A 25,097-nucleotide genomic window follows, 5' to 3' on the forward strand; every position below is an offset into this window, starting at 1 on the left:
CATACCCTTCTACCAGGGTAATGGGTCACTCACATTTGCATAAGTAATGTAGTCCACCTAAAAGATGTTTCCTTTAAAAAATATTCTCCCACCTAAATGATGTTTCCTTTAAAAAATATTCTCCCAAGTGTCATGTTGTCCTTAACCTCAAACATAGAATAGTTTAGTACACATACGTACATACATACACATGCCAGACACACACATGCTTTCAGCATAAGCATCAGTCTATTTCTCAACCTTATTTAGTTCTGTTGATTAATTTATTACTGTTACAATCCCACCTTGCTTTCATTATTATAGCTTTGTAATTCACTAATATAGGGCATATTCACTCATATTTTCATGTCATTTTCAAATATACTTGCCTTTTTTGTCCATTTTATCTTTGGATAGAACCTTAAAAACTGCTCGTAGAGATTAATAAGTTATCCTATGAATAATTTTTAACTTGATGTTTCATTAGATTTTTTGAATAGTTTTGTAATAATTGGCATCTTTACAATATTGAATCATTCTGCCTGAGAGCATGGGCTGGCACTCTGCCTTTATCTTGACCTTTAGTACAGTTTCACTGTTGTCTTCATACAGATCTTGTCCATGTCCCATTAACTATTTGCTGGTTTTGTTACTATTATGAATGAGACTGCTTACCCCATTATATTTTCTAATTGATTAGGAAAACTGTTGATCATTTATGTTGATATTATGACCAACCACTTTATTATATTCTTTTATCTTAGTAGTTACTTATTTATTTACCTTTATTGTTTAAAGTATTATAGATGTACCCTTTGTTTTTTCCCATTGAACCCCTTCCACCATTCACCCGTCCCTCCTAGGCCTTCATCACACTATTGTCTGTGTCCATGGGCTATGCATATATGCATATAAATTCTTTGGTTAATCTCTCCCCACCTACCTACTCATCCCTGCCCTCCCTCTGAAATTGGACTTTCTGTAATTTTCTCAGCAGATATATTGTCTGTCAAATGGTGAAGAATGGTCTTATTGCCATTGCCCATAGTTTTTTATTAACTCTTCTCATCTCACTACATTGCCTATAAGCTCCAATACACCCCTACATAATATTGGCTATAGTAAACATTCTTGTCTTTTTTCTGGCTGTTTCAGTTAGAAATGTGTTCAATCATTAATAATTCAACTAAAGTTTCTCTGCCCCTCAGAATTAGGAGTTCATGGTTGTTGGGACACTACAACTGCCTAAGAAAAGTGCCAACAGTAAGTCAGGCTCTTTATGTCTTTCTCTGCATCTTCCTTAATATGTTGGGTTTTCATTAAGTTCACTATTTATGGGTTGCAAAATCACTCTTCCCAGAATCAAGACAAAAATATAAAGAGCGAATGGGGACAGTCTGATGCCTCCTTTTATCAAGAAAGCAAAAGAGACCCAGGCAGTGTTGCTCAGTGGTTGAATGTCAACCCATGAACCAAAAGGTCATGGTTGGATTCCCAGTCAGAACACATGCCTAGGTTGCTGCTCGATCCCCAGCAGGGGGTGTGTAGGAGGCAGGCAATCAATAATTTTCTCTCATCATTGATGTTTCTATCCCTCTCTCCCTCTCCCTTCCTCTCTCTGAAATCAATAAAAAACATATTTTTTTTTAAAAAAAAAAGAAAGTAAAAGAGGCTTTCTTAGAGTGCTCAGGGGACTTCCAAACACAACTAAGTGGACTGAACTTGATCCTATGACCACCTACAACAAGAAAGGATGAGAAAACAAGCATTTAACTGGGCATCTTGGTCCCAGAAAGGATGTTGATATTTTGTTAGCAATAAAAAAGGAGGAATGGATAATGGGTAGATAAACAGAAAGTGTCTGCCACACTGACTTTCTAGGGGATATATTTAATATTTCAGAGATTATTAGGATGTGTGCTGTAATTTGCTGATAGTTTATCAGCCTGAAGAAATTATTTCTACTCTGGGCATGAGGAGGCCTTTTAAAATTAGGAAAAAAAATAGTTAAATGTTATCAAAACTAGTGGGACATCTATTGAGAAGATAATATAATGTGGTTGTGTGTTTTTTCCCAATGAATATTGATTTAGAGTAACAGTTTCCAATTGTTGAATCATTCTTGCAATTCTGAGATAAATAATGCTTGGAATGAGGTTACTCTCTTATTCTGTTACTATCTTTAATTTGAAAATACCATACTCATATTTTTTGCATTAATGCTCATAAGTGAAACTGATCTCTAGTTTTCTTCATGCTTTCCTTGTCCAGTTATTTTCATAAGAATTCTGTAATCACATAGAATTAGACAACTTCTCATCTTTTTTCTGTTTGGACAGTTCAGATAGAATTACCTGTCCCTTCAAGATTGGGTAAAATTTGTTTTAATAATATGGGCCTATTGCTTTATTTAGGTAACAGATCTGTGATTATGATTTGTTTTCCCTTTATTATTAATATTTTTAGATTTTCTGTGTTATTGAAACAGTGGTTATTTTTTCTAGTTTATACATTTTCCTAACATATACATTTTTTAAAAACATCATTCTTACTTTGGCAGTTTTGATGTTTTGCTTACATTTGAATTTTTTGCCATTGTAATTTCAACATTGATTTCTCCTTTGAAGATGCTATTTAAGAAAATTTTTTAGAAAAATATTCAAGTGAGTAGTGAGTAGGCATTTCTTTGTATTGTCTTGATTTTGTTATTATTATTATTTCTAATAGTGGGTGTTCATTCTTTTGTGCTACCTAGCAAGCATTTAGCCACCCCTCTCATTTTGAAGTCTCTGTTGGGTGAGTCTTAGCGGAGACTCCAAAGTTGAGGGCAGCAGCAAGATTGCAGTGACAGCAAGTGTCAAATGATACCAGTGCACAAGATAACACCCGAACTAGACCTTGGCCATGATGTCTGGTTGTCTGTGCCTGGCCTTCTTGCATCTTGCCTAGTTCTCCTGCCTCTAGTCAACTCTGTGGGCTCCCTATTATCCTTCCAATAAATTTATTCACTGCTTAAAAGAGCCATAGTAAGCTCTAGTGCTTACAACCTAGAAGTGCTTTTATTAGTAATTTATGATTTCTTACTTTAGAGCTAGAAAATGTTCTCCATAAATATTCTGTTTGTGGAAATTTATGGAGATTTTTTTTTCCCCTTTGGGTCCTAAAACACACGTGTTATTAATAGTCCATTTTTGCTAGTTTATTAGATACAACATTGTCCTGTATCAAAGTTGCTTCTTACATAATTCAAGTCTTTTTTTAGTTCTATTTGGTTCATTAGCTTCTGAGACTAGTGGCTTTAAGTCTCACATTGTTGTTATAAATCTGGCCAGGTCACGGCCATTCTGTCAGTGGACTCCCAAATGTTAGTATCTGTAGGCATTTCTCTTGGGCCAATTTCTCCAGAGAAGAATATTCCGATCCTTTGCCAAGAGAGATATAAGGCCGGCTGCCAACATGCTAACTGAAGAGCATCAAAAGAGAGCCAAGAATATCCCCACTAGCTATGTATTTTCTCTTGAAATACACTCTTCTCAACTGCTTGTTACAATGCTTTGCCTCTGCCGAAGACACAGTATTCTAACAGATACACAGAAATAACCTCCCGTCCTCGGAAGTGTTGGGGAAAGTGGGCAAATATTTTTTGGAGGCAGCAGGATGGAGTGCTAGGGTTTCATTAATCATAACACGGACATACACCCCCCTGATTTTATTTATGTCCCTTGCTCCTTCCTGCCCAGGTAACCTATTGTCTTTCCAGAGTTCTGGGACCCAAATGACCTTGCTTCTCATTTGCATTTCTTCTAAAAGCCCTTAGGCCTTAGCTTTCCCCAAAATGCTAAACAGGACCCACTCACCCAGCTGCTTCCCTTTGTTCTAAATCTGCTGACATCTCAGGTCCACAGTCTCTCTTTTACTTTGTGGAACTTTTTATATTTTCATAATATATTTATATTCATAAGAATGTATATACAATGTTTTTTTAAAGTAGGTTTTTATTAGGGAATGGAGATGTTTCTTTGATATTTTTCCCTCCCTTATTTTGTACTGATAGAAGCAGTAGTATATTTCCTTCCATTTTCTTCTCTTTTTGAATTTATATAGCTTTTCCCCTGAAGGTTAGACAAGTCAGGGAATGGATTGAAAAGTGAAGTGCCTGGGGTAGAAAATATAAGTAGGCACTTGCTCCCAAGTATGGACCTTGCATTTATGACTCTGATACTGAATGCTTCTGCTTGCCTTACCCTAGTCCTGACTCTGCTGAAGGCATTCCATTGCCCACACTGGCCCCAAGGATAGAATTCAGACAGAAAGTCAAAACATTATTGGCCTCTGAGGTCAGTGGATAAAATGTGGAGATCCCAGACAGGTTGGAAATTAATGGAGAAAGTTCCAGAAAGAGAGGAGTCACAAAAGGGGAGCCACAAAATTTGTGAATTAAGTTCTGTCAAGTTCTTTGTTGATCTCTGAAAAATATATGCATGAGACTTCAGGGAGCCTAGTACAGGCAAGCTCAACATCCCTTGGAGGATGATAACAGAATCAAAATTCTCTACAATAATCTAAGTATTTTTAGATTTGCAAAGAAGCTTTAAAATATGGCCTATAATGAAGAAAAGAAATGTTAACAATAACAAGACTACAAATGTTCCAGATTGAATTATTAAACAAGGATCCTATGGTGTTTTGAAAACTTTTATCTTTATTGTTGAAAGTATTATTGATGTCCCCTTTTCCCCCCATTGACCCCCTCCATGTAAAAATGATAATATGTTAAAAAATATTTAGAAAAAAATGGACTTATTGGCAAATTCATGTATCAAAAGTATATTTTATATATTGAAACTATAAATAAGAACCAGTGCAAATCCTAAACCTAAAAAGTACAATAACTAAAATGAAATACATGTTGGACGGTAGTAACAGCAAATTCAACACAACAGTAGAGAAGCGCAGTGAACTGAAAACAGACAACTGTGTGGTGAAGGCCAGGGGCAGGGGGGCAGGGTTGGAAGGAGGTAGGCAAAGAGGGGGGGAAATGGAAACATCTGTCAGCAATAAAAATATTTTTTTAAAAAAACGAAGGCAAAATAAAGTCATTTTCAGATAAACAAAAGCTGAGAGAATTTGTCTTCTACAACTTTATAAAAAATGCTAAAGGAAGATTTTCAGACAAAGGTGAAATCATAGCTTATGAAAATTTAAATCTGTAGGAAGAAATAAAGGGCAGTAGAAATGCTAAATATGTGAAAAAACATAAAAGACCAGCTTTTTTCTTTTATTATATTCTTTAAAAGTCAATCAACTTCAGAGCAAAATGATAATAATAATAATAATAATAATAATAATAATAATAATAAACTATAGAGCAGCGATGGCGAACCTTTTGAGCTCAGCGTGTCAGCATTTTGAAAAACCCTAACTTAACTCTGGTGCCATGTCACATATAGAAATTTTTTGATCTTTGCAACCATAGTAAAACAAAGATTTATATTTTTTGATATTTATTTTATATATTTAAATGCCATTTAACAAAGAAAAATCAACCAAAAAAATGAGTTCGCATGTCACCTCTGACACGCGTGTCATAGGTTCGCCATCACTGCTATAGGGTTTATTACAGATAATAGCCAAATATATGACAATTAAGGCACAACAAGATGGGAGGGAACATGCTGGGGTCCAGCCCCAGCGGGTCCAGGGTTTCCCAAAGGTGTGGACTGAGTCGGCGAAGAATGAAGGACACAGAGTCAGTTTTTAGGTGATCATCATAGCCAGATTCTCTTTTTAATTGTCATCTAACATCTGTATTTATACTATTTGGTCCTCACCTGGGGAAACAACCTTCCTTCTCCTAGCCATTTTCCTCCCCCTATTGTCCTCTTAGATCTGCATTTATCCTATTTGATCTTAACCCCATCCATTCCATTCCAAAGGCTAGGGCGTTTCTCATCTCTATTTCAAGGTTCCTTGAAACATCCCTGCAGGGACTGCCTCAAGCAGCCAGGGTGGATCGGCTTCCAACAGGACCATTGCTGTAAAACTCTTACATTATAAGTGAAATGATGTTATATTAACTCAAGTTAGTCATTAATAAGTTAGGATATATACTATAATCTCTAGAGCAGCAGTTCTCAACCTGTGGGCCGCGACCCCTTTGGGGGTCAAACGACCCTTTCACAGGGGTCGCCTAAGACCATCAGAAAATACATATATAATTACATATTGTTTTGGTGATTAATCACTATGCTTTAATTATGTTCAATTTGTAACAATGAAATTGGGGGTCACCACAACATGAGGAACTGTATTAAAGGAAGGTTGAGAACCACTGCTCTAGAGGATGCACTAAAAAGTGTCTGTAGAGGTCTTGGGAAATCAGGAAATAGCCCTGGAGCCCAAGGTATCATCTAACAATACTCTGAACAGCAATGGTGTTCTCCCAAGCCACTAGCCCTGAGCCCTCCTACTACAGTAAGTAGGCCATGACCTAAGCCTTTCTCCCCATGTTAGGGAGAATACAGAAATATGTATAGGTAAAGAGGTATAGGCATATGAAGTGTGTAAGTGACTATCACATTTCAGTCATTCTGTGAATCATACCTAGCTCATGTTCTGATTGTCCACTCTGACCTGAATAGTTGTGGTACACTGTGATGGTTGTGTAATTTCTGGAGACAATTGGAAAGATCAAGAAGTTTGACTGTAGACCATGTAGGTCTTCTCAGAATAAGCTTGCTTAGTGACACCAGCCTGCACCTCTTGCTTATTCACCAGCTATATTCAACCACATACGTGGGAGTAGTATCTGGTGACATTCTGCACATGTCTTGTACACTGATACATATAAGTAAGGTATCACAATAAGCTTCCAATTTGCCTTAGCCAAATAGTCTTTACTGCAAGAATTCTTATTACCCAAAGAGTGGTGTGTGTGTGTGTGTGTGTGTGTGTGTGTGTGTGTATGTGTGTGTGTATGTGTGTGTGTGTCCTGAATCTGCCCATCTGCCCTATTACATTTGAAGAGATCCCTAAATTCCTGTGTGGAAGGTGGAGATTCAAAGAGAGCTACACATGAGACAAACCAACTAACCAACCAGTTGCCTTTTATAGCCTTTCTAACTCCTCCCCAAATAGTACACATTTACAAAATTTTACACTTAATGTCATAGGTTCACAAACCCCTTATGTTCATTCATGGCTCCCAGGATGTGAATTTTTTAATTAGATAGTAATTAAATTCCTTCCTTTTCTAATATCTGGAGTTTATACCTATCTTTGCATATACTTTTTGAAGTAGAGAAATTATATTTTATATTGGAGAAAATAAACACACAGACAAAATAGTTCTGTTTAATCCCATGAATCAGTGGGGACCACTTCTAGTGGTAGGTCTCTCTCAGGCTTATTAGACAATCAATTTCACCTTCATTCTGAAACTTCTGGGAGAAAAATAAATGGGAATTAATATTGGACCGAATTTACCCAGCTAGAATTCAACCAGAGTAATGAATTTATTATTCAATAAAATACACAGATGACTGTCAATGTCTTTTCCAAGTAGATCAATCAATAAAATTAGTCATTGGAGCCTTCGCTAGAGTGCCTAGCCTCTCTCCCTACACGACCCTGCACATTTAATCAGCACCCATGTGTTCCAAGGTCAATAGTCTCTGCATGAATTGAATATATTTCATCTGAAGGATTTCAAATGCAACAAAAGTTGATCCACTGCAAGATGAAAGAGCTGCTGAGCAGCTGTGATAAAGGGAATTAAAGCCATTGGACACTCCTTCTATTGGGAATTAAACTATTTTCACTATGACCCACACATACCAGTCAAGAGCTGACAGCAAATTGAAATGAAAGATGACACAGCAAATCCACTCTTACATTTGGAACTTATAAAACAGGCAAAATACTTTTAGAAAGAAGCTAATTTTCACTTTTAAAAGTCGTACTTCTCTCTTAGAGGAAATCTATTATTCTAAAAAAGGCCTATAAAACTCCTCTGTCACTTTTTGGCATAGAAACACAATAATTTTATAATGTCCACAATAACAATTCATATAGGTTTATTGAAAAAATGTTTATAAAATGTAGTCAAAAGGACATAAAAGTTGTGGAATAACTAATAGTCATAATAGTCAATATTTATATGAATATATATATATATATATATATATATATATATATATATATATATATCAGGAGCCTGCCTCACCAAAACTGATAATTGAGGACAATTTAATAAAGGGGCAATTTACAACCTACAGTAGGGTTATATAGTAAAATAATTAGATCCAGTATGATGTGTGTGTACATAGAAAGAAACCGAAATGTATATGGAATTCCCATGTGATTATGGAGGCTGACAATTCTAAAGATCTGTAGTCCGTAAGCTGGAGACCCAGGATTGCCAATGTATAGTTAAGTTCTAGTTCAAAGTCCTGAGAATCAGGAGGGCCAATAGTATAAATTCCAGTCTAAAAGTAAAAAGTAACCCAAGAAAAGCTGATATTTCAGTACCAGCCTAAAGGCCACAAAGGGCTACTGTCTCAGCTCAAGTAGTCAGGCAGGAGGAGTTCCCTGTTACTCAGCTTTTTGGTTCTATTTAGACTTTCAACTGATTGGCTGAGGCCCACCTACATTAGGAAGAGCAATCTGCTTTATTTTGTTTACTGATTCAAATGTCAATCTCATCCAGAAACATCCTCACAGACACACCAGAATGTTTGACTAAATTTCTGGGTACTCCATAGGCCGTCAAGTTGACTCATTAAATTTAACCACCACACAGATGTTGACTGAGCTTAAGAAAACCAAATACTACCCTGGCCAGTGTGGCTCAGTTGGTTGGAGAGTCCTCCTGTACACCAAAAGGTCACCGGTTTGATTCTTGATCAGAGGACATGCTCAGGTTGCAGGCTCGAACCCCAGTAGGGGATGTGGGGAGTCAGCTGATTGATGTTTCTCTCTCTCATTGCTGCTTCTCTCTCCCCATCCCTTCCTCTCTCTCTCAAATCAATAAAAACGTGTTGTTGTTGTTTTTTTAAAAAAGACAAAGAAAACCAAGTGCCTAGGGCTAGAAACAGTATCCCCTTCCAGGGCTAGCAATAGCCAAGAGCCAGTACAACCCCTACACTTGGAGAGAGAGTCATTAACACATCTCAGAGAGTACAGAGATTGCCCAAGGACTGAAACCTTTGGCAGGGAGGAAGCAATGGAATAAATGCCCTAGAGATCTGTTTCCTAATTTTAGGTCAGAATGGGAAAAAAGTAGATATAAAATATGTATGAGCCCTATCTGGTTTTCCTCAGTGGTTAGAGCAGATCCGATTCCAGTCAAGGGCACATGCCTCAGTTGCAGACTCAATCCCTGGCCCCAGATTAGGCTGCTTGCAGAAGGCAACCAATCTATGTTTCTCTCTTGCATGGATCTTTCTCTCTCTCTCTGTCTATCCCTCTCTTTTCCACTCCCTCTAAAAAATCAATGGGAAAAAAATCTTCCAGTGAGGATTAACAAACAAACAAAACAAACAAACAAACAAAATCATGGATGAGACAAAAAAATCCAGTATAGCATTACATTTAAAATCAGGGAAAAGAATCCTAATATATAAAAACCCTGGGTCCTTCATGACTGGATGCTCAACCAACCGGAAGTCAGTCCTGCAGTCAGTCAGTGACCCAGCACTGACTGCTGAGGGGGCTGTGAATCAGGCTCAGAGAGAGGCCTGAAGAGAGAAGGAGAGTCTGATCCATAGCCTCTGTGGCAGCTGTTGATCAGCACTTGCTTCTCTTTCTCTCCAGCAGCCAGGCCTCCATTTCTGTCCAGGCCTCCACTGGGGCTGCTGATCAGCCCAGCCTTTCTAATCAGGCCCCGTTGATAGCCCCAGGGATGGATAACTGGCATAGAAATCAACCAATCAGAACCAGATCTGGGTCAACTGTGAGGAGCAAATGGCTGCCTAGGAGGTGGAGCTTTTGACACTGACTGGCATAGGAACTGACCAATCAGAACCAAATCTGGGTCAACTGTGAAGAGCCGATTGCTGCCTAGGAGGTGGAGCTTTTGACACTGACTGGCATAGGAACTGACCAATCAGAACCAAATCCAGGAGAACTGTGAGAAGCCAATGGCTGCCTAGGAGGCGGAGCTTTTGATGCTGACTGGCATAGAAACCGACCAATCAGAACCAAATTGGCCTTCAGGGGAGGGCAGTTGGGGGCGAGATCAGGCCAGCAGGGGAGGGCAGTTGGAGGCATCCAGGCTTGCAGGGGTGGGCGATCAGGCTGGCAGGAGAGCAGTTAGGTGTTAATCAGGCCAGCAGGGGAGTGGTTAGGGGGTGATTAGTCTGGCAGGCAGAAGAAGTTAGGGGCAATCAGGCAGACAGGCAGGTGAGCGGTTAGGAGCCAGTAGTCCCGATAGGAATTGGGCCTAAACTGACAGTTGGACATTCCCCAAGGGGCCCCAGATTGGAGAGGGTGCAGACTGGGTGAGGGACACCCACACCCCAGTGCACGAATTTTGTGCACCAGACCTCTATTTAGAGTTATGAAATCATGGCTAAAGCTATAGCCATACATGCATACTAGAATTCACTTGGTAGCTTTTATGGTCTGTGGATTGTATTAATATAAGTGCTATAAAAAAATACAGATATAGAGAGGAAACCAAGATGGCAGCATAGGTAAACACCAGAGTTTGCTGCCTCGAACAACCACTTCAAAAATACAACTAAAAGATGGAACAGACATCATCCAGAACCACACGAAGGCTGGCTGAGTGGAAATTCTACAACTAGAAGGAAAGAGAAAAGCATACCGAGAATCAGAGGAGGCGCAGTACGGAAGTAAAATACTAAGGTGCATAGGTGCATGCGGAGCGGGCTGGCGGCTGAGGGCACGGTTGGCGTTTTCAATCGGCAGGGAGTCTCAGGCTCTGAGCTCCTGTTCCGGGCAAGTCTCTAGGGACCCAGACTCATACGGGAGAAGCGGGATTGTCTGGCATCTGTCAGAACCCGAGGGCAGTTTTCTCTCCGAGGGGCTTGCAGCGATTACTGGGACACTGAGAAGCAGAGCCTCTGAGGGCAAGACTGAGAGCAGCCATAACTGCTAGCCCCACCCTGTTGATCCCTTGGGACCTGCCCCGCCCAAGCCCTGCAGGGAAGCTTTTGCTGGATAGCCTCAGGCAAAGGCTAGATTAGCACCTCCCTAGAGATCCAGGAGCCAAGAAATCCAGAGGTCAGAGTGGGACCATCCAGTTTGCAGCTCCGTGGAACCATAAAGGACTCACTCAGGGGGCAGACTCAGTGAGCACCGAAGCCCCATTGAAGCAAGTCTTGCCCCAGAGGGGTGTCTCCAGCACAGAAGTTCTCCCACTGCAGACACAGCTGATTCTCACAGCCAATTGGCCTGGAGGTCAATTCCTCCCAGTGATACCTACAACAATCAAGGCTTAACTACAACAAGACCATGCACAAAGCCCACAAGGAGGTGCACCAAGAGTGTCTACCTCAGGTAATTGGGACACTTAGCACAGAAAGGCACTCTATCGACACAGCCAAGCATGAAAAATGCCGAGACAAAGAAACAGGACACAAATGACAGAAATGGAGAAAAGCAGACTGCTGGATATAGAGTTCAAAACCACACTTTTAAGGTCTTTAAAGAACTGTCTAGAAGCTGCCAATAAATTTAGTAAGACCCTTGAAAAGACTGGTGAGACCGCTGATAAATGTAGTGAGATCCTCAAGAAATCTAGTGAGACCTTCGATGTTGTGATAAAGGACCAACTAGAAATTAAGCATACACTGACTGAAATAAAGAATATTATACAGACTCCCAACAGCAGACCAGAGGATAGCAAGAATCAAGTCAACGATTTGAAATACGAAGAAGCAAAAAACACCCAACTGGAAAAGCAAAATGAAAAAAGAATCCAAAAATATGAAGATATTGTAAGGAGCCTCTGGGACAGCTTCAAGTGTACCAACATCAGAATTATTAACGTGCTAGAAGAAGAGAGAGAGCAAGGTATTAAAAACCTATTTGAAGAAATAATGACAGAAAACTTCCCCTTCCTGGTGAAAGAAATAGACTTACAAGTCCAGGAAGCACAGAGAATCCCAAACAAAAGGAATCCAAAGAGGACCACACCAAGACACATCATAATTAAAATGCCAAGAGCAAAAGACAAAAAGAGTATCCTAAAAGTAGCAAGAGAAATAAAGTCAGTTACCTGCAAGGGAGTACCCATATGACTGTCAGCTGATTTCTCAACAGAAACTTTGCAGGCCAGAAGGGAGTGGCAAGAAATATTCAAAGTGATGAATACCAAGAACCTACAACCAAGATTACTTTATCCAGCAAAGCTATCATTCAGAAGTGAAGGTCAGATAAAGAGCTTCACAGATAAGAACAAGCTAAAGGAGTTCATCACCACCAAACCAGTATTATATGAAATTCTGAAAGGTATCCTTTAAGAAGAGGAGGAAGAAGAAAAAGGTAAAGATATACATTATGAACAACAAATACACATCTATCAACAAGTGAATCTAAAAATCAAGTGAATAAATAATCTGATGAACAGTATGAACTGGTGATTGTAATAGAATCAGGGACATAGAAAGGGAATGGACTGACTATTCTTGGATGGGGGAAAGGGGTGTAGGGGATGCGGGAAGAGATTGGACAATAATCATGCACCTATGGATGAGGACAGTGGGTAGTGAGGGAGGGCGGAGGGTGGGGTGAGAACTGGGTGGAGGGGAGTTATGGAAGGATAAAAGAGGAACAAATGTAATAATCTGAACAATAAAGATTTAATTTTTTAAAAAATACAGATATAGAGGCCTTACCCACACCTATCAAATAAGAACCTCTGAGCCTAATGTCAGGCATGAATATATGTTTAAATTTCTACAGGTGATTTGTTTGCACACCACCAATTTAGGACATTACCTTGAAGGATGCTTATATTTTTACCCAGTTATTTAATTTTGGGATCATATTCCTGTTTCCAAAATAAGCTGTAAGAATTATTATTTTTTCAAATATAAACTGTTTATATGGCACTAAAAACTGATCTAACTTATTTTCATTGAGGTGGCTAAAGTGATCACTAATGTGTTATCCTATATATATGCATAGATCTAGTTAATATCAGCCTAAAACACATAAGTGTAGAAATAGCACATCTGCATTATAATGATTTTCCCAGAACAACAGAGGAACTTCCCTACGTTAGGAAACCAAGGTCAGAAACAATGGTCAGTCAGGGAAAATGCCTCAGTCCCATCATTTACATTAGAGTTTTGTAGCCTGAAATAACACCTCCTATTAATTCTTTCCTTGATTCTGTTTTCTTTATTAAATCCTTTTGAAAGGCTGCAATTTCATCTCATGAGACATTGTGAGGACATGCTTGGCACACGAGTGACACTGAGAGTCATAATGGGTACATAAATAGAAAAGTACATTTAATATACAGACACAGAGGTGGGTGCTTTATATGTATTACCCCATGAAATCCTTGCAACTATTCTGTTACAGACACTATTCTGTTATTTTTAAGATGATGAAATTGTGAGTCAGAGATATTAAGTCATTTGCCTCAGGTCACATAGTTATTGAGTGGTCAGTACCATGGTTTTAGTTTCCCCAGAGTCTTTGGCTATCTCAAACTTCTGCCTGGTAAGTCAGGAGGTTAGAGAGATGGCTCCATCAGCCACTGAGAGAGCCTATAGGATGGGGAAACAAGTTTTTTACATCCCCACAGCAATTACATTTGCTTTACAATATCTATAAGGGGTGATAGACAGGGAGGTTCTGTGGGGCACAATTAATTTGAAAAGGATTTAATGAATTACTCAGACTGGGAACATAGAATCGTGGGATAGAAAAATCCATCTACTGTAGTTATGCCTCAGATTATCCATTGAGCTGAAAAGGTGAAGGAGATTCCAACTGCCACCAGGAGTGGCAGTCCTTGCAACAATGGCAGCGCCAATAGGTGACAGGCAAAATAATGAAGGGGCAAGTTAGCAAAAACCACATTCCAGAGGAAGTCTGTATATATTTACTTAATACCAGTAGTTCTGTTAAATGCATGATCATTTGTCATTTTTTTTTTATTATTAAGAAATGACCATTTGGAAGAATACATTGATCATTGCCTCCTTGAAATTCTTCAGTCCACACAGTTATAATACATGTGTAGATTGGTGATATTTATTTTGAAAAATAGTAAATTGCACAAGAAAGATAGGGAATCTAAAGAGACAAATTTGGTCTGAGTCTTGGTGCTCCCACCTACTTGCTGTGTGACTTTAAAAAATCACTCGATCTTTCTGAGCTTGAGATTTCATTTTGTTTTGTTTTCATTTGGAAGATGGTTATAGTTACAAAAATAACACATAATACTGTGCATTATGGAGCTCTTTTAGGTGCTTTTCATGGATTAATTCATGTAATATTCATAATATCCTTATAAGGTTGATCTCATTATTATTTTTATAAGTGACAAAGCCAGGGTTAAAATCTAAGCAGACTCCTTCAAAACTTAACTACTCTCCCATACCAACTACCTACATGCTTATATGATTTGGTTTATGTAATTATTAGGAAAGATAATATGCCTTAAAATAATAAAAAACAGTGGATTCCTTTTGGTAAAAGAATCTAATGGGTGTCTTCCCTGCCTCAGCCCCATCTCATCCCCATCTTCAAAAAGGAGTAGGTTGCTGTGGGTTGATTAGTTTCAAGAATAATGGTTGACTTTAATTGTCTGAAAGTAGGACCATAGGGAGGATAAAAGGGGTGTATAAGTACGTCTGTTTTAGGGGGAAATCGCACTTTTTCTTGCTGGTTGGCATTTTCTGGGGTAGCATTTTTAAAAAAATATATTTTATTGATTTTTTACAGAAAGGAAGGGAGAGAGATAGTTAGAAACATCGATGAGAGAGAAACATCGATTCAGCTGCCTCCTGCATACTCCCTACTGGGGATGTGCCCGCAACCAACATGCCCTTGACCAGAATAGAACCTGGGACCTTTCAGTCCACAGGCTGATGCTCTATCCACTGAGCCAAACCCGTTAGGGTGGGGGGTAGCATTTTTTTATATCACAGAAATTGAATGAAGAAAATAACTATGTTTTGTGACACATCAAATGTGCTTAAATTACAACAAAACTAAAATATACATATGTGCACTGTGTACACTACATATATATACTATAGTATAATAAGATATACTTAAGCATATAAACATTGCTTCATATAGGGGATATATATATATATATATATATATATATATATATATATATCACAACTACACATATCAAAATGTTAACAGTAATTATTTCTCAAATTTGGGTAGCAAATAATTTTTTGAATGTTTTACTGTATTTTTCAAATTTTCTAAAGTAAATGTGAATCACTATTTAAATCAAGAGGAGATATATTTTAAAAAAGGGTCAATCATAAATAAAAATAACTTGCATTTTTAAAGAAACAATTGGTCTGATATACCACTACTTAAACTTCAGCCTCTGGGTAAGATTGTCAGTTTTTATTTTATTTCTTCCTTCAACTTCCCTGTGGGCTTTTAAGACAAAGCCCACTCTTACAAGACAAAGTTCAAATATTGAACATTCTCAAATCATTCAGGTGTGCCTATATTCCACAGAACATAGTCCTACCATAGATGCTAATGTGTTCATATTTGTTCAGGTCTCCTGCCATTCTTAACTGATTTTAAGACTCCCTGTAAATAGTTCATTGTAATGTTGTAATTGATGTGAAATAAGCCATAGTCTGCAGCATCTACACTGTTAAATCCATATTGAGTAGTGTGTGCCCATGTCTGTATGGAGCAAGGGGCAGGAAGATCTCCTTGGGGTAAGTGGGGAGGAGTTGCATTAGGGAAAGGAGGAGGGTGTGCAAAGGCATCCTTGGTAGGAAGACTAGATTATTGCTTATTAGATTTATTTATTTATTTATTTTTATTGCTTAAAGTATTACAAAGGGTATTACATATGTGTGCTTATTAGATTTAAACACTCACACACACACACACACACACACACACACACACACACACAGGCACGTTGTCATATGTGACTGATCAAGAAAATTATCCCTTCTAAGAGAGTTGCATAAAAATAATTAAAACATTGAACTTGAATCCTGACCTGCAACACTAGGCAACAAGGAATTAGATGTGTGTGTAAAATCTTAATTTTTCTATAAGTGGGGCAATATAGACGATGAGAGTGTGGCTGGGCACTTGTCCCTAGGAAGTCACAAGAGTGAAAAGCAGCTCTGTTTCTGCTGGAAGAGCAAAAAGGAAGGGGCTAGTAGCCAGGGAAATAGGCCAGACTGTGGATATTAAACCCAAAAAAAGCACAAACACATGTCACCCTGAAAATAGCACTGGCTGGACAAATGGTGGACTGGAAGAGCCTGTTGAGAAAGAAATCACACTTTAATTCTCTTCAGCCAGTTGACTTCTGCCATGATTGTAAAAACCACAACAAAGGGAGGAAGGCTTTTTAACTGGGGAGAGAGCCTGTGCAACAAAGGGCACCCTGGATGAAAGTGGTGCTACTGAGTGTCAGTGGCCTTAATCATTATTCTTCCTTGGGCCCAGGGAGGTATCCCAGGCACCTAATTCTGTCATTCAAGATTTTCATATGAGAAACACCCCCTGGATTGTTCAGTTGTGAACATAAACAGAAGACCCTGTCTACTGTTCTATGGCCAATACACTATGCTCACTAATCCAGTGACAGAGAAATCGAACCTGTCCCCTGGTTTTGGTTTGGATGTCATGAGTCCAGGCCCAAGGAGCCCGATGACTGGTCCTCTTTGGACAGTTCTCTGAGTCCATTTCACTCAGCGTGGTGCTGTCATTCTATCTGCTACGTACTCCACTGCAAGCTAATTACTGTGACACAGAAACCTTGAGAAGGCTTGGGTTCAGCTGGAAAAGGGACACACAAGGTGGGACCAAGCCCCATAGAGGATATCCTTGACCAGATGGCTGCTGACAAGTGTTTATAAATAATTTCTAATGTAAGGAGGAAGGAGATGCACATTTTTATATCAGCTTTTTCTTAGGGTATAAAGTGCTTATCAAAAAAACATGACTCTTTTAATTCAACATAGATAAAAAGTCATCTTTAAAACAATAGAGAGTAATAAAATATTTAATTCCTGGATCGCTCCAAGCTTTTAGATTATTCTTTTTATTCAGACTTTTAAAAAAAATCGAATTTATTGGGATGACATTGGTTCACAAAACCATACAGGTTTCAAGTGTACAACTCAACAAATCATCTTGCACTGCCCATCACCCCAAGCAAAGTCTCCTTCTGACCCCATTTTCTACCTCTTTTGTCCACCTCACCCCTCTTTCCCTCTAGCTATTGATCATTGTCTGTGTCTATGTGTTTTATACATATATTATTTAAATCCCTTCACCTTCTTAAAGCAACTTTCCACCAAATCCAATTTTCACTTGGGGAGAGTGTGGAGCACATAGGGAAGTACTCCTATTTAGGAGGAAGGATTCATTTTAAGTAATCATATAACATTACAAAGATAAGTAATGCATTCATCAGCAAGAGCTAAGCACGTCACAGAGAACAAAGTGAGCTAGCATTTACTTGGGATTATGTAGAGCATCAGTATGTCTATGTGACCCAGCGTGTGGGCTGCCATTTGAAAGCGTGTCAAATCCATTAAGAATCAGGCAGGGAGGGTTGATTTCTTCTACAATTCATCTTCTAGTAGTCATGGTAGTAAGTTGCAACTTAACCTTCTGTGACATTTTAGTACATTTACAGGCATTATGTTCTCACAAAGGATGCTGGATTAGACAGTTTATGTTTAAATCGATAAAAAGCCGCTTTTGCATTTTTCATAAAGGCAATATCTACATTGAAGGGAATCGGTGCTCTCAACACTACTTCCAGTTGCTAACTGTTTTCCAATGGCATGCCTGCTATACTGCCCTGCTTTTTTAGAAATCATCATATATTAAATAGTTTTCAGAACATTAATCTTTTAATGAGGGAAATATATGTCTTCTAATTCTTGCCTTATTGTTACGCATATATGCCGTCATCTGTGTGGTTATCACCCTCATGATTACTTCACAGCAACAGATCTCTCTCTGGTTTTAGTCTTTCTCGTTCCCAAACATGACTGCCCTGAAGAGGAGCGCCACGACAAAAGCATGAGACTGTGCCTGACTCCTAACTGCTCTCGTTGTTTAATGATCAATGTGACCTTCTAAATCATGGCCCGTGTCCCAGTAGCTAGATCCCATCAACTGACCTGAACTCATTAACTCAGAAAGAAGCACCTGCCCAACTTCTTTCAGTGACAGTGCTCTGGAATCGCATCATTCCATGGCTTTCCAGACTAAGCTGATGCACTGCCTAGTTGAAAACTCCAACCTTGAGCTCGGCTGAAAGCTCCAGGCATACAATCTATAACTTCACTTAGAAGTTGTGGAAGCTCACACTCAATGTGACTGGAGTTGAGCTGTAGCTATTCCCTCAAACCTGCCTCCTTCGGCGTAACTGAGTCAGTAAATGGCTCTCCTATAACCCAGCCAGGGTTCAAGCTGGAAGCCTGAGACTCAAATTTGACCACTCCCTCTCCCTCCTTTCTCACATCCAGTTAAAAAACAAGTCATGTGGGTCCTGACTTCAAATGCATCTCAAAATTATACACTGCTCTCTATCACCTTTGTCACCAAGTTAAGTCACCTCAATTACAAAAACATCCTAACCAGCCTCCTTGCGCATATATGGTTTGCTCTCCAGCAGGTTTCCACATAGCAGGCAAAGTGGTCTTTGTAAACATAATCTGATCAGGGAGGTATTCCCTTGATTAAACCCCTCAGTGGGTTCCCACTGTGCTTAGGTCCACGAGGGCTTGGGCATCTGAGAACTGACTATTTCTCTTCATCTCGCACCATTCTCTCTCATAGCCACTACGTCCTGCCACACTGGCCTTATTTTAGCTTCTCAAATGCATCAGCTCTTTCCCACTTCAGGGACTGTGAAAGTGACACTACAGTCGGCGGAAACACTCATCTACACATTGAGTTGACAGCTAGTCAACTCCCACTTACTCTTTATGTTTCAGTTCAAATGTCTTTCTTAACGTGCCTTCCTCTAATGCACTAATATAAACTAACATTTATCACAGTCTTTACCTTTGTATTGATTTGTGTGAGCCTTTGTTGCTTTGTTGATTGACTCCTCTTATAAGCTATGTTTTGGGAAGTCAGAATCCATGTCTGTTTTGCTATTTAACTTATCTCAGAGGTCTGGCACTATTTTTAAGCATCTTTTATAAAAGGTTAACTCATTAAAGAATTATCAAGTTAGCCTGGCCAGTGTGGCTCAGTGGTTGAGTGTGTTGAGTGTGGACCTATGAACCAGAAGGTCATGGTTTGCAGAGCATATGCCTGGGTTGCGGGCTCAATCCCTAGTAAGGGGCATGCAGGAGGCAGCCAATCAGTGATTCTCTCTCATCATTGATGTTTCTATCTCCCTCTCCCTTCTTCTCTGAAATCAATAAAAACATTTTTTAAAAGAATTATAAAGTTAAATAGACTACAAGGAACTAGCCCATGGACAATCTGTGTGGCTTTTGCAGGGGGAAAAAATTCTCTTCTCACCCAACCTTCCAAACTCCACAGATCAGGGGCACAGCAGGATTCTTGATGATTTATACAAACTCAGCTTGGGAGCGCCAGACCTCCTTCTTCCCTTGGCCCCACTCTTAAATAATATGAACATTTTCTTATTAAAAAGGAAAAGAGCATCTAAGGTATTTTATTCTGAATATTTGTTCAGTGAAGAGAAGTTTACACAGCTTGTGGAGAATTATTCAGCAGGAAATTAAACCTCCGTAATTCTGAATTTTCACTTTGCTTTCAATTGGCAGAGCATCCTGGCAAACCACCCTCCTCTCTAGAACATTCATAATACCACATCCGCCACCAAAATGTGCTTTCGGAGCCAAATCACAAACTAGGTTAGACAAGACAGCTTTCTGGAGGCCTGAGATACGAGGTGGTAGATAGGTTATGAACACACCATTCAGTCATGGCCAGCAATTAACACCTAAGTTTTGCATAGTAATTTGAAGATTGCAAAATAACTAACATAGGATGGTGGATTAACAGAGAAAGTGCTCTTATTTTATCTAAGTGAATAGATTATCTGATTTGAGCCTCCCAGCCATTTTATGAGACTGATCCAGTAGCTCCATTTTACTGATGAGATAGATAAAGAGGTTGAAATGACTCACCTCGTGTCTCACAACTAGTCCCCCAGTTGCAGAACTCAAAATTAGAGCTTTTGACAAATATTTTTGTATTATTTCATGGTGCTTCTATTCACCAGGAATCTGGCTACGTGGCTGTTTCATTTAGAGAAGAATTGACTTCACCCAGAAACTAAACAGCTGCCATAGAGAGAGAGTTTGTATGTTAAACAAACAAATCAATAACCTGATTCTTTTTGTACTAAGGAGAACCAAATTGATTTTTATTTTATTTTCACTTTGCATCATTTAACAAAGGAAAAGCAATTTTTAAAAAAAGAAATCGCAACTGGACTAGAAGACCTTGGGGGCTTTTGTACACCGAATAATAAGACAATTGTTCATCTTATTTTATTATAGGTAAACATAGTGCATTTCACTCATTATTTTTTAATGAGTGCATTTAGAAAGAAAAAATTACTGTGCCAATTAAATAAGGACAAATCAATGATAAGATAAATCCCAATTCAAAGGTGTTTTTTAAATCTAAATGTGCATTTAGAATTTATGAAATATACAAGAAAATTTAGATCCCCATGATAAGGAAATTATTATCCCTCAGATATATCTTTCTTTTATTTAGGCTGATCTTAATGTTTATTTATGTTTAAGTTGTGCACTGATATTACAAAAAACCCCACCCTATATAACAAAGCATAATAATGAAATGAATACTTGTGCACTCTATTTAGAGTCTCTCTTCCCAGTTTCTACTGCTGCTCCCACCCAAAGAGGGCACATCAAAGGAAGAGGAAAGGCGGGACACTGATGGGCATGCAGGGTCAGAAGCAGCAGGCTGGGTGAGCTCAAATAAGCCCCCGTCGTCTTTTGTAGTCTTCCAAGTTCAGAGATCTCCTTGGAGCCCCATCCTTGGCTGGTGGAGCCTTGGAGGTGATGGCCAAAGCCTTTGACTCTGAGCTGGGAACTTGTAAATCAATCTTCACATCGAAATCATGTACTTTGAACAAGTCTTCTGAGAGGTCACTGGCTGACTTAGAATTCCAATCTTTATCCTTTTCCTGACCCTTGCTCATTTCCTTTGGGGCATCCGGTAACACTCCAGAACCATACTTTGCATTCAGCTGGGCCAAGATGGCAGCTTGAACAGCTGGGCTTCTGGAATTAGAAATGATGATAGGTGTGCATTTCCGCCTGGTAAAGGGATCCATCTGTTGGTTTTCCATGTTGTGACTTTCAGCCACAAGGGCCTTCTCAGACTTCACAATATTCCATTTCCGGTTCCGCTGGTTGATGTAACTAATAGCAGACATGTTCTTGGTCCACTGGCGGTGCAGGGCCTCTGCCCGCTTCTCCAGCTCATTCAGCTGGTCTTGGATTTGTTTGGCCTTGTCCTGATCCCCCAGGTCCTCCGCCATGGACTTTTCCTTTAGCAGCTGAGTCTTCTTCTTGGCATAGTTAAGCGGAGCTTTCCTGAACCTTTCTTTCTCTTTTACAATCTCTTCAATGTCTTGATCATTGAATCTATAATTAAGAGCTTGTTTAATAGATAATTCCTTCTTATTGATTTCATCTAGAGTGGGCAACTGCATGCCAGCAGAAAACATTGCTTCTTTCCACTTCATGAATTCGCTTTCAGTGAATGCTTGGTTTGAGACAAACTCTAGGCGAAATACCCGTCGGGCATCGCCATGCCGTAGCTGTAGCCCTTTGTTTGTTCTGGTGCCACCAAGCTGGTAAACCTTGGCGGTTTCCACAACGCCCGTGATCTCAGCAACCCGGTAAACTGGTTTGCTGTTGTGGTTTCCAATGCCAATCCGTACAAAACATCCTGTGACAGTTTTAGCAAAGAAGGGCATATGACACCAACATTCCAGCTTATGCCGTGATAATCGAACCCGATTCAGTTCTTCGGGTAAGGACACTGGTTGTGATTTCGGAGGGATCTCTTCTTTCTCTTCATCAGAGGATGGTGTTCGGGAGGAGCTGTCTGTCTTTTCACTGGATTTGTCATCTTCCTCCTCCTCCTCGTCAGAGTATACCTCACTGGTTTTTAATGGCTGTTTTTTGGCGAGGAGCTCAGCTGTTCTGTTCTTCCATTTTTCTCTCTCTGCTTTTAGCTCCTCCATGGCTTGCGAATTTTTATCTAGTTTCTCATCCCGTTTGGAACGCCGTTCCTTGTTGTGGGATGTTACCTGAGATTCTTGAATCTGTGTCAGCTTTTTCTTTTCTTGCTCTTCTTGCTTTTCCTTTTTTTCTTTCTTTTTGGCTGTTTTTAGTTTTTTCTTAATTTCAAATCTTCTTTTCAACACCTCCCTCTTCTCAATGCGGTTGAAGAGTTCTTGCTCTCTTTCCTTCTCTGTCATCTGCTCCAGACGAGCCCTGTCCTCCTCATCCCCCATGAGGTCTTCCCCATAGCCATCATGGAACTCTTCATCTTCAGAAGAGGAGTCAGAGTCTGAACTGGAGGAAGAGCTGTTGCTGTCAGAGTCGGACACTTCACCTTCCTCAGGGGCTGAGCTCTCAGCTGAACTGTCTTTGTCTGAACTGCCTGATGAAGCAGTTTTATTGACCTGTTTCTTCATGGTTCCTTTCTTCTCTATTTTTCTGGCCTTTCCTTTCTTCTTATTTTTATTGCTCCCGAACGTGTACTCACCATCACTGTCCGACGTCTCAGAGTCTGAGGAGGCTGCAGGCCGACTCACAGGTGGCTCCTTCTCCTCAGAGTCACTGCGCTTCCGCTTTGCCAGGGACAAGAGCTCCTGATCCAGGTTCTCGTCGCTGCCGCTGTCCTCCATGTCCGAGTTGATCGCCACTCGGCCTTTCCGCTTCTTTCCCATGGTGATCCCCCAGCTCCCACGCCGGATGCCGCCCGGACTCCCCTCTAGCCCATCTGCTAGTGGGATAGCCACTGCCACTGCCACCGTCGCGATGTTGGGGTCCAACCCCAGCAGGTACAGGGGTTCCCAAAGGTGTGGACAGAGTCGGCGAAGAAGGAATGATACGGACACAGTGTTCAGTTGATCAGCAGCCGAACCAGGTTCTCTAGCCAGGATTTAGCCAGGATCTCCAGCCAGGTTCTGTCTCTACTTCTCCTGCTACATCAGTATTTATACCAGTTGGTCTTAATCCTATTCATTCTATTCCAATGGTTAGGGCATTTGTTATCTCCATTCCAGGGAGTAAAGATTAAGTAGCTTAAGTGTGATTGTTAGTAGTTAAAGTGATTAACTACCTGCCTGGCACTTAGTTAAGAGGTTTTACTGATAAAAAGCCCCACCTGGGGAAACAAACCTTCTCGGAGAGGTGACCTTGGTTAAAACACATAGCACTAAGGGGAGCAAACATATTAAGAACAGTATGCCATACACCAGGTCCCTTGAAACACAATCCGTGCAGATGCCTCCTCCCTACAGCGACCGCGGCAAGCAGCAAGTATGGACCGGCCTCCAGCAAATTCCCCTCTTTATTTTTTAAATGACAGCGCATGTAAATCAGAGGCCTGAACCCTCACCCCTTCTGAGGGAGGTCTCCTGCCCCCATGGCTGCTTCGCTTCCCACGCCCAGCTCAGATCGGGACCCAGGTAAAGACAGAGACTGGCTGACAGCAGCTGCCCTCTCACTGCAACAGGACTTGTTTCCGATTTCTACCTTGGACCACAGGGAAAGGGGCAGCTGAAGGAAAGGGCTGTGTCAGGCTGCTGCCTTCTTCCCTTTCTTCTCCCTCTTTTTTCTAAACACTTCCATGCCTTGTAGTTCTTTTGCTTTCTCTTCTTTTTCTCTCTACTACCCTCCATCTCTGCCTCCTCCTCCTCCTCCCCGGTATCATCCATATCAGCTGACCCAGAGGGCACAGCTGACTCCTCCCCAGACATCGACACCACCATCAAGCACGGCCCTGATGGACCCATGATCCAGCCCTTTAACGTGCTGACACTTCGGGAAGCCCATCGCCAGTGACGCCGCCCGCTAGACAGATCAACAAGGACAACCAAACCAGCAACTTGAGGACAGCTGAAATCGACTGAAGAGGCCAGCAACCTTCTACAAGGCTCTGTGTGCACTCCATCCACTATGCTTATTGCTATGCTTGCTGTCATTGCTTGTCAGTCTTCTTCCGAGTCTTAAACAACCCAATCCAAGAGGTGGCCGCTGATTTACACGCGCTGTCATTTAAAAAACATATTTGCCAATGACATATCTGATAAGGGCCTAATCTCCAAAATTTATAGGGAACTCATACAACTTAACAAAAGAAAGATAAACAATCCAATCAAAAAATGGGCAAAGGACCTAAATAGACACCTTTCAAAAGAGGACATCCAGAAAGCCAAGAGACATATGAAAACATGCTCAAAGTCACTAATCATCCGAGAGATGCAAATCAAAACAGCAATGAGGTACCATCTCACACCTGTCAGACTGGCTATCATCAACAAATCAACAAACGACAAGTGCTGGAGAGGATGTGGAGAAAAAGGAACACTTGTGCACTGCTGGTGGGAATGCAGACTGGTGCAGCCACTATGGAAGACAGTATGGAGTTTCCTTAAAAAACTGAAAATGGAACTCCCATTTGACCCTGTGATCCCACTTCTAGGAATATATCCCAAGAAACCAGAAACACCAATCAGAAAGGATATATGCACCCCTATGTTCATAGCAGCACAATTCACCATAGCTAAGATCTGGAAACAGCCTAAGTGCCCATCAGTAGATGAATGGATTAGAAAACTGTGGTACATCTACACGATGGAATACTATGCTGCTGTAAAAAGGAAGGAACTCTTACCATTTGCAACGTCA

The 25,097-nt window shown here is 40.2% G+C and overlaps 1 protein-coding gene across 1 annotated transcript; it reads right to left on the reverse strand.

Annotated features, from left to right (window-relative positions):
* Positions 1-21,040: 21,040 nt before the first annotated feature.
* LOC132234709 (RNA polymerase-associated protein RTF1 homolog) lies at positions 21,041-23,181 on the reverse strand. Its single transcript, XM_059695959.1, has one exon. The coding sequence runs from the start codon at positions 23,129-23,131 to the stop codon at positions 21,140-21,142; it is 1,992 nt and encodes a 663-aa protein (XP_059551942.1). The 5' UTR covers positions 23,132-23,181; the 3' UTR covers positions 21,041-21,139.
* Positions 23,182-25,097: the final 1,916 nt, after the last annotated feature.

The sequence above is a fragment of the Myotis daubentonii genome, chromosome 5 (genome assembly GCF_963259705.1).
Source record: "Myotis daubentonii chromosome 5, mMyoDau2.1, whole genome shotgun sequence".
Classification (NCBI taxonomy): domain Eukaryota; kingdom Metazoa; phylum Chordata; class Mammalia; order Chiroptera; family Vespertilionidae; genus Myotis; species Myotis daubentonii.

What these genes read in the sequence shown, in the direction of transcription:
- LOC132234709 (XM_059695959.1), bottom strand. Translation starts at nt 23,131, where the DNA reads ATGGGAAAGAAGCGGAAAGGCCGAGTGGCGATCAACTCGGACATGGAG.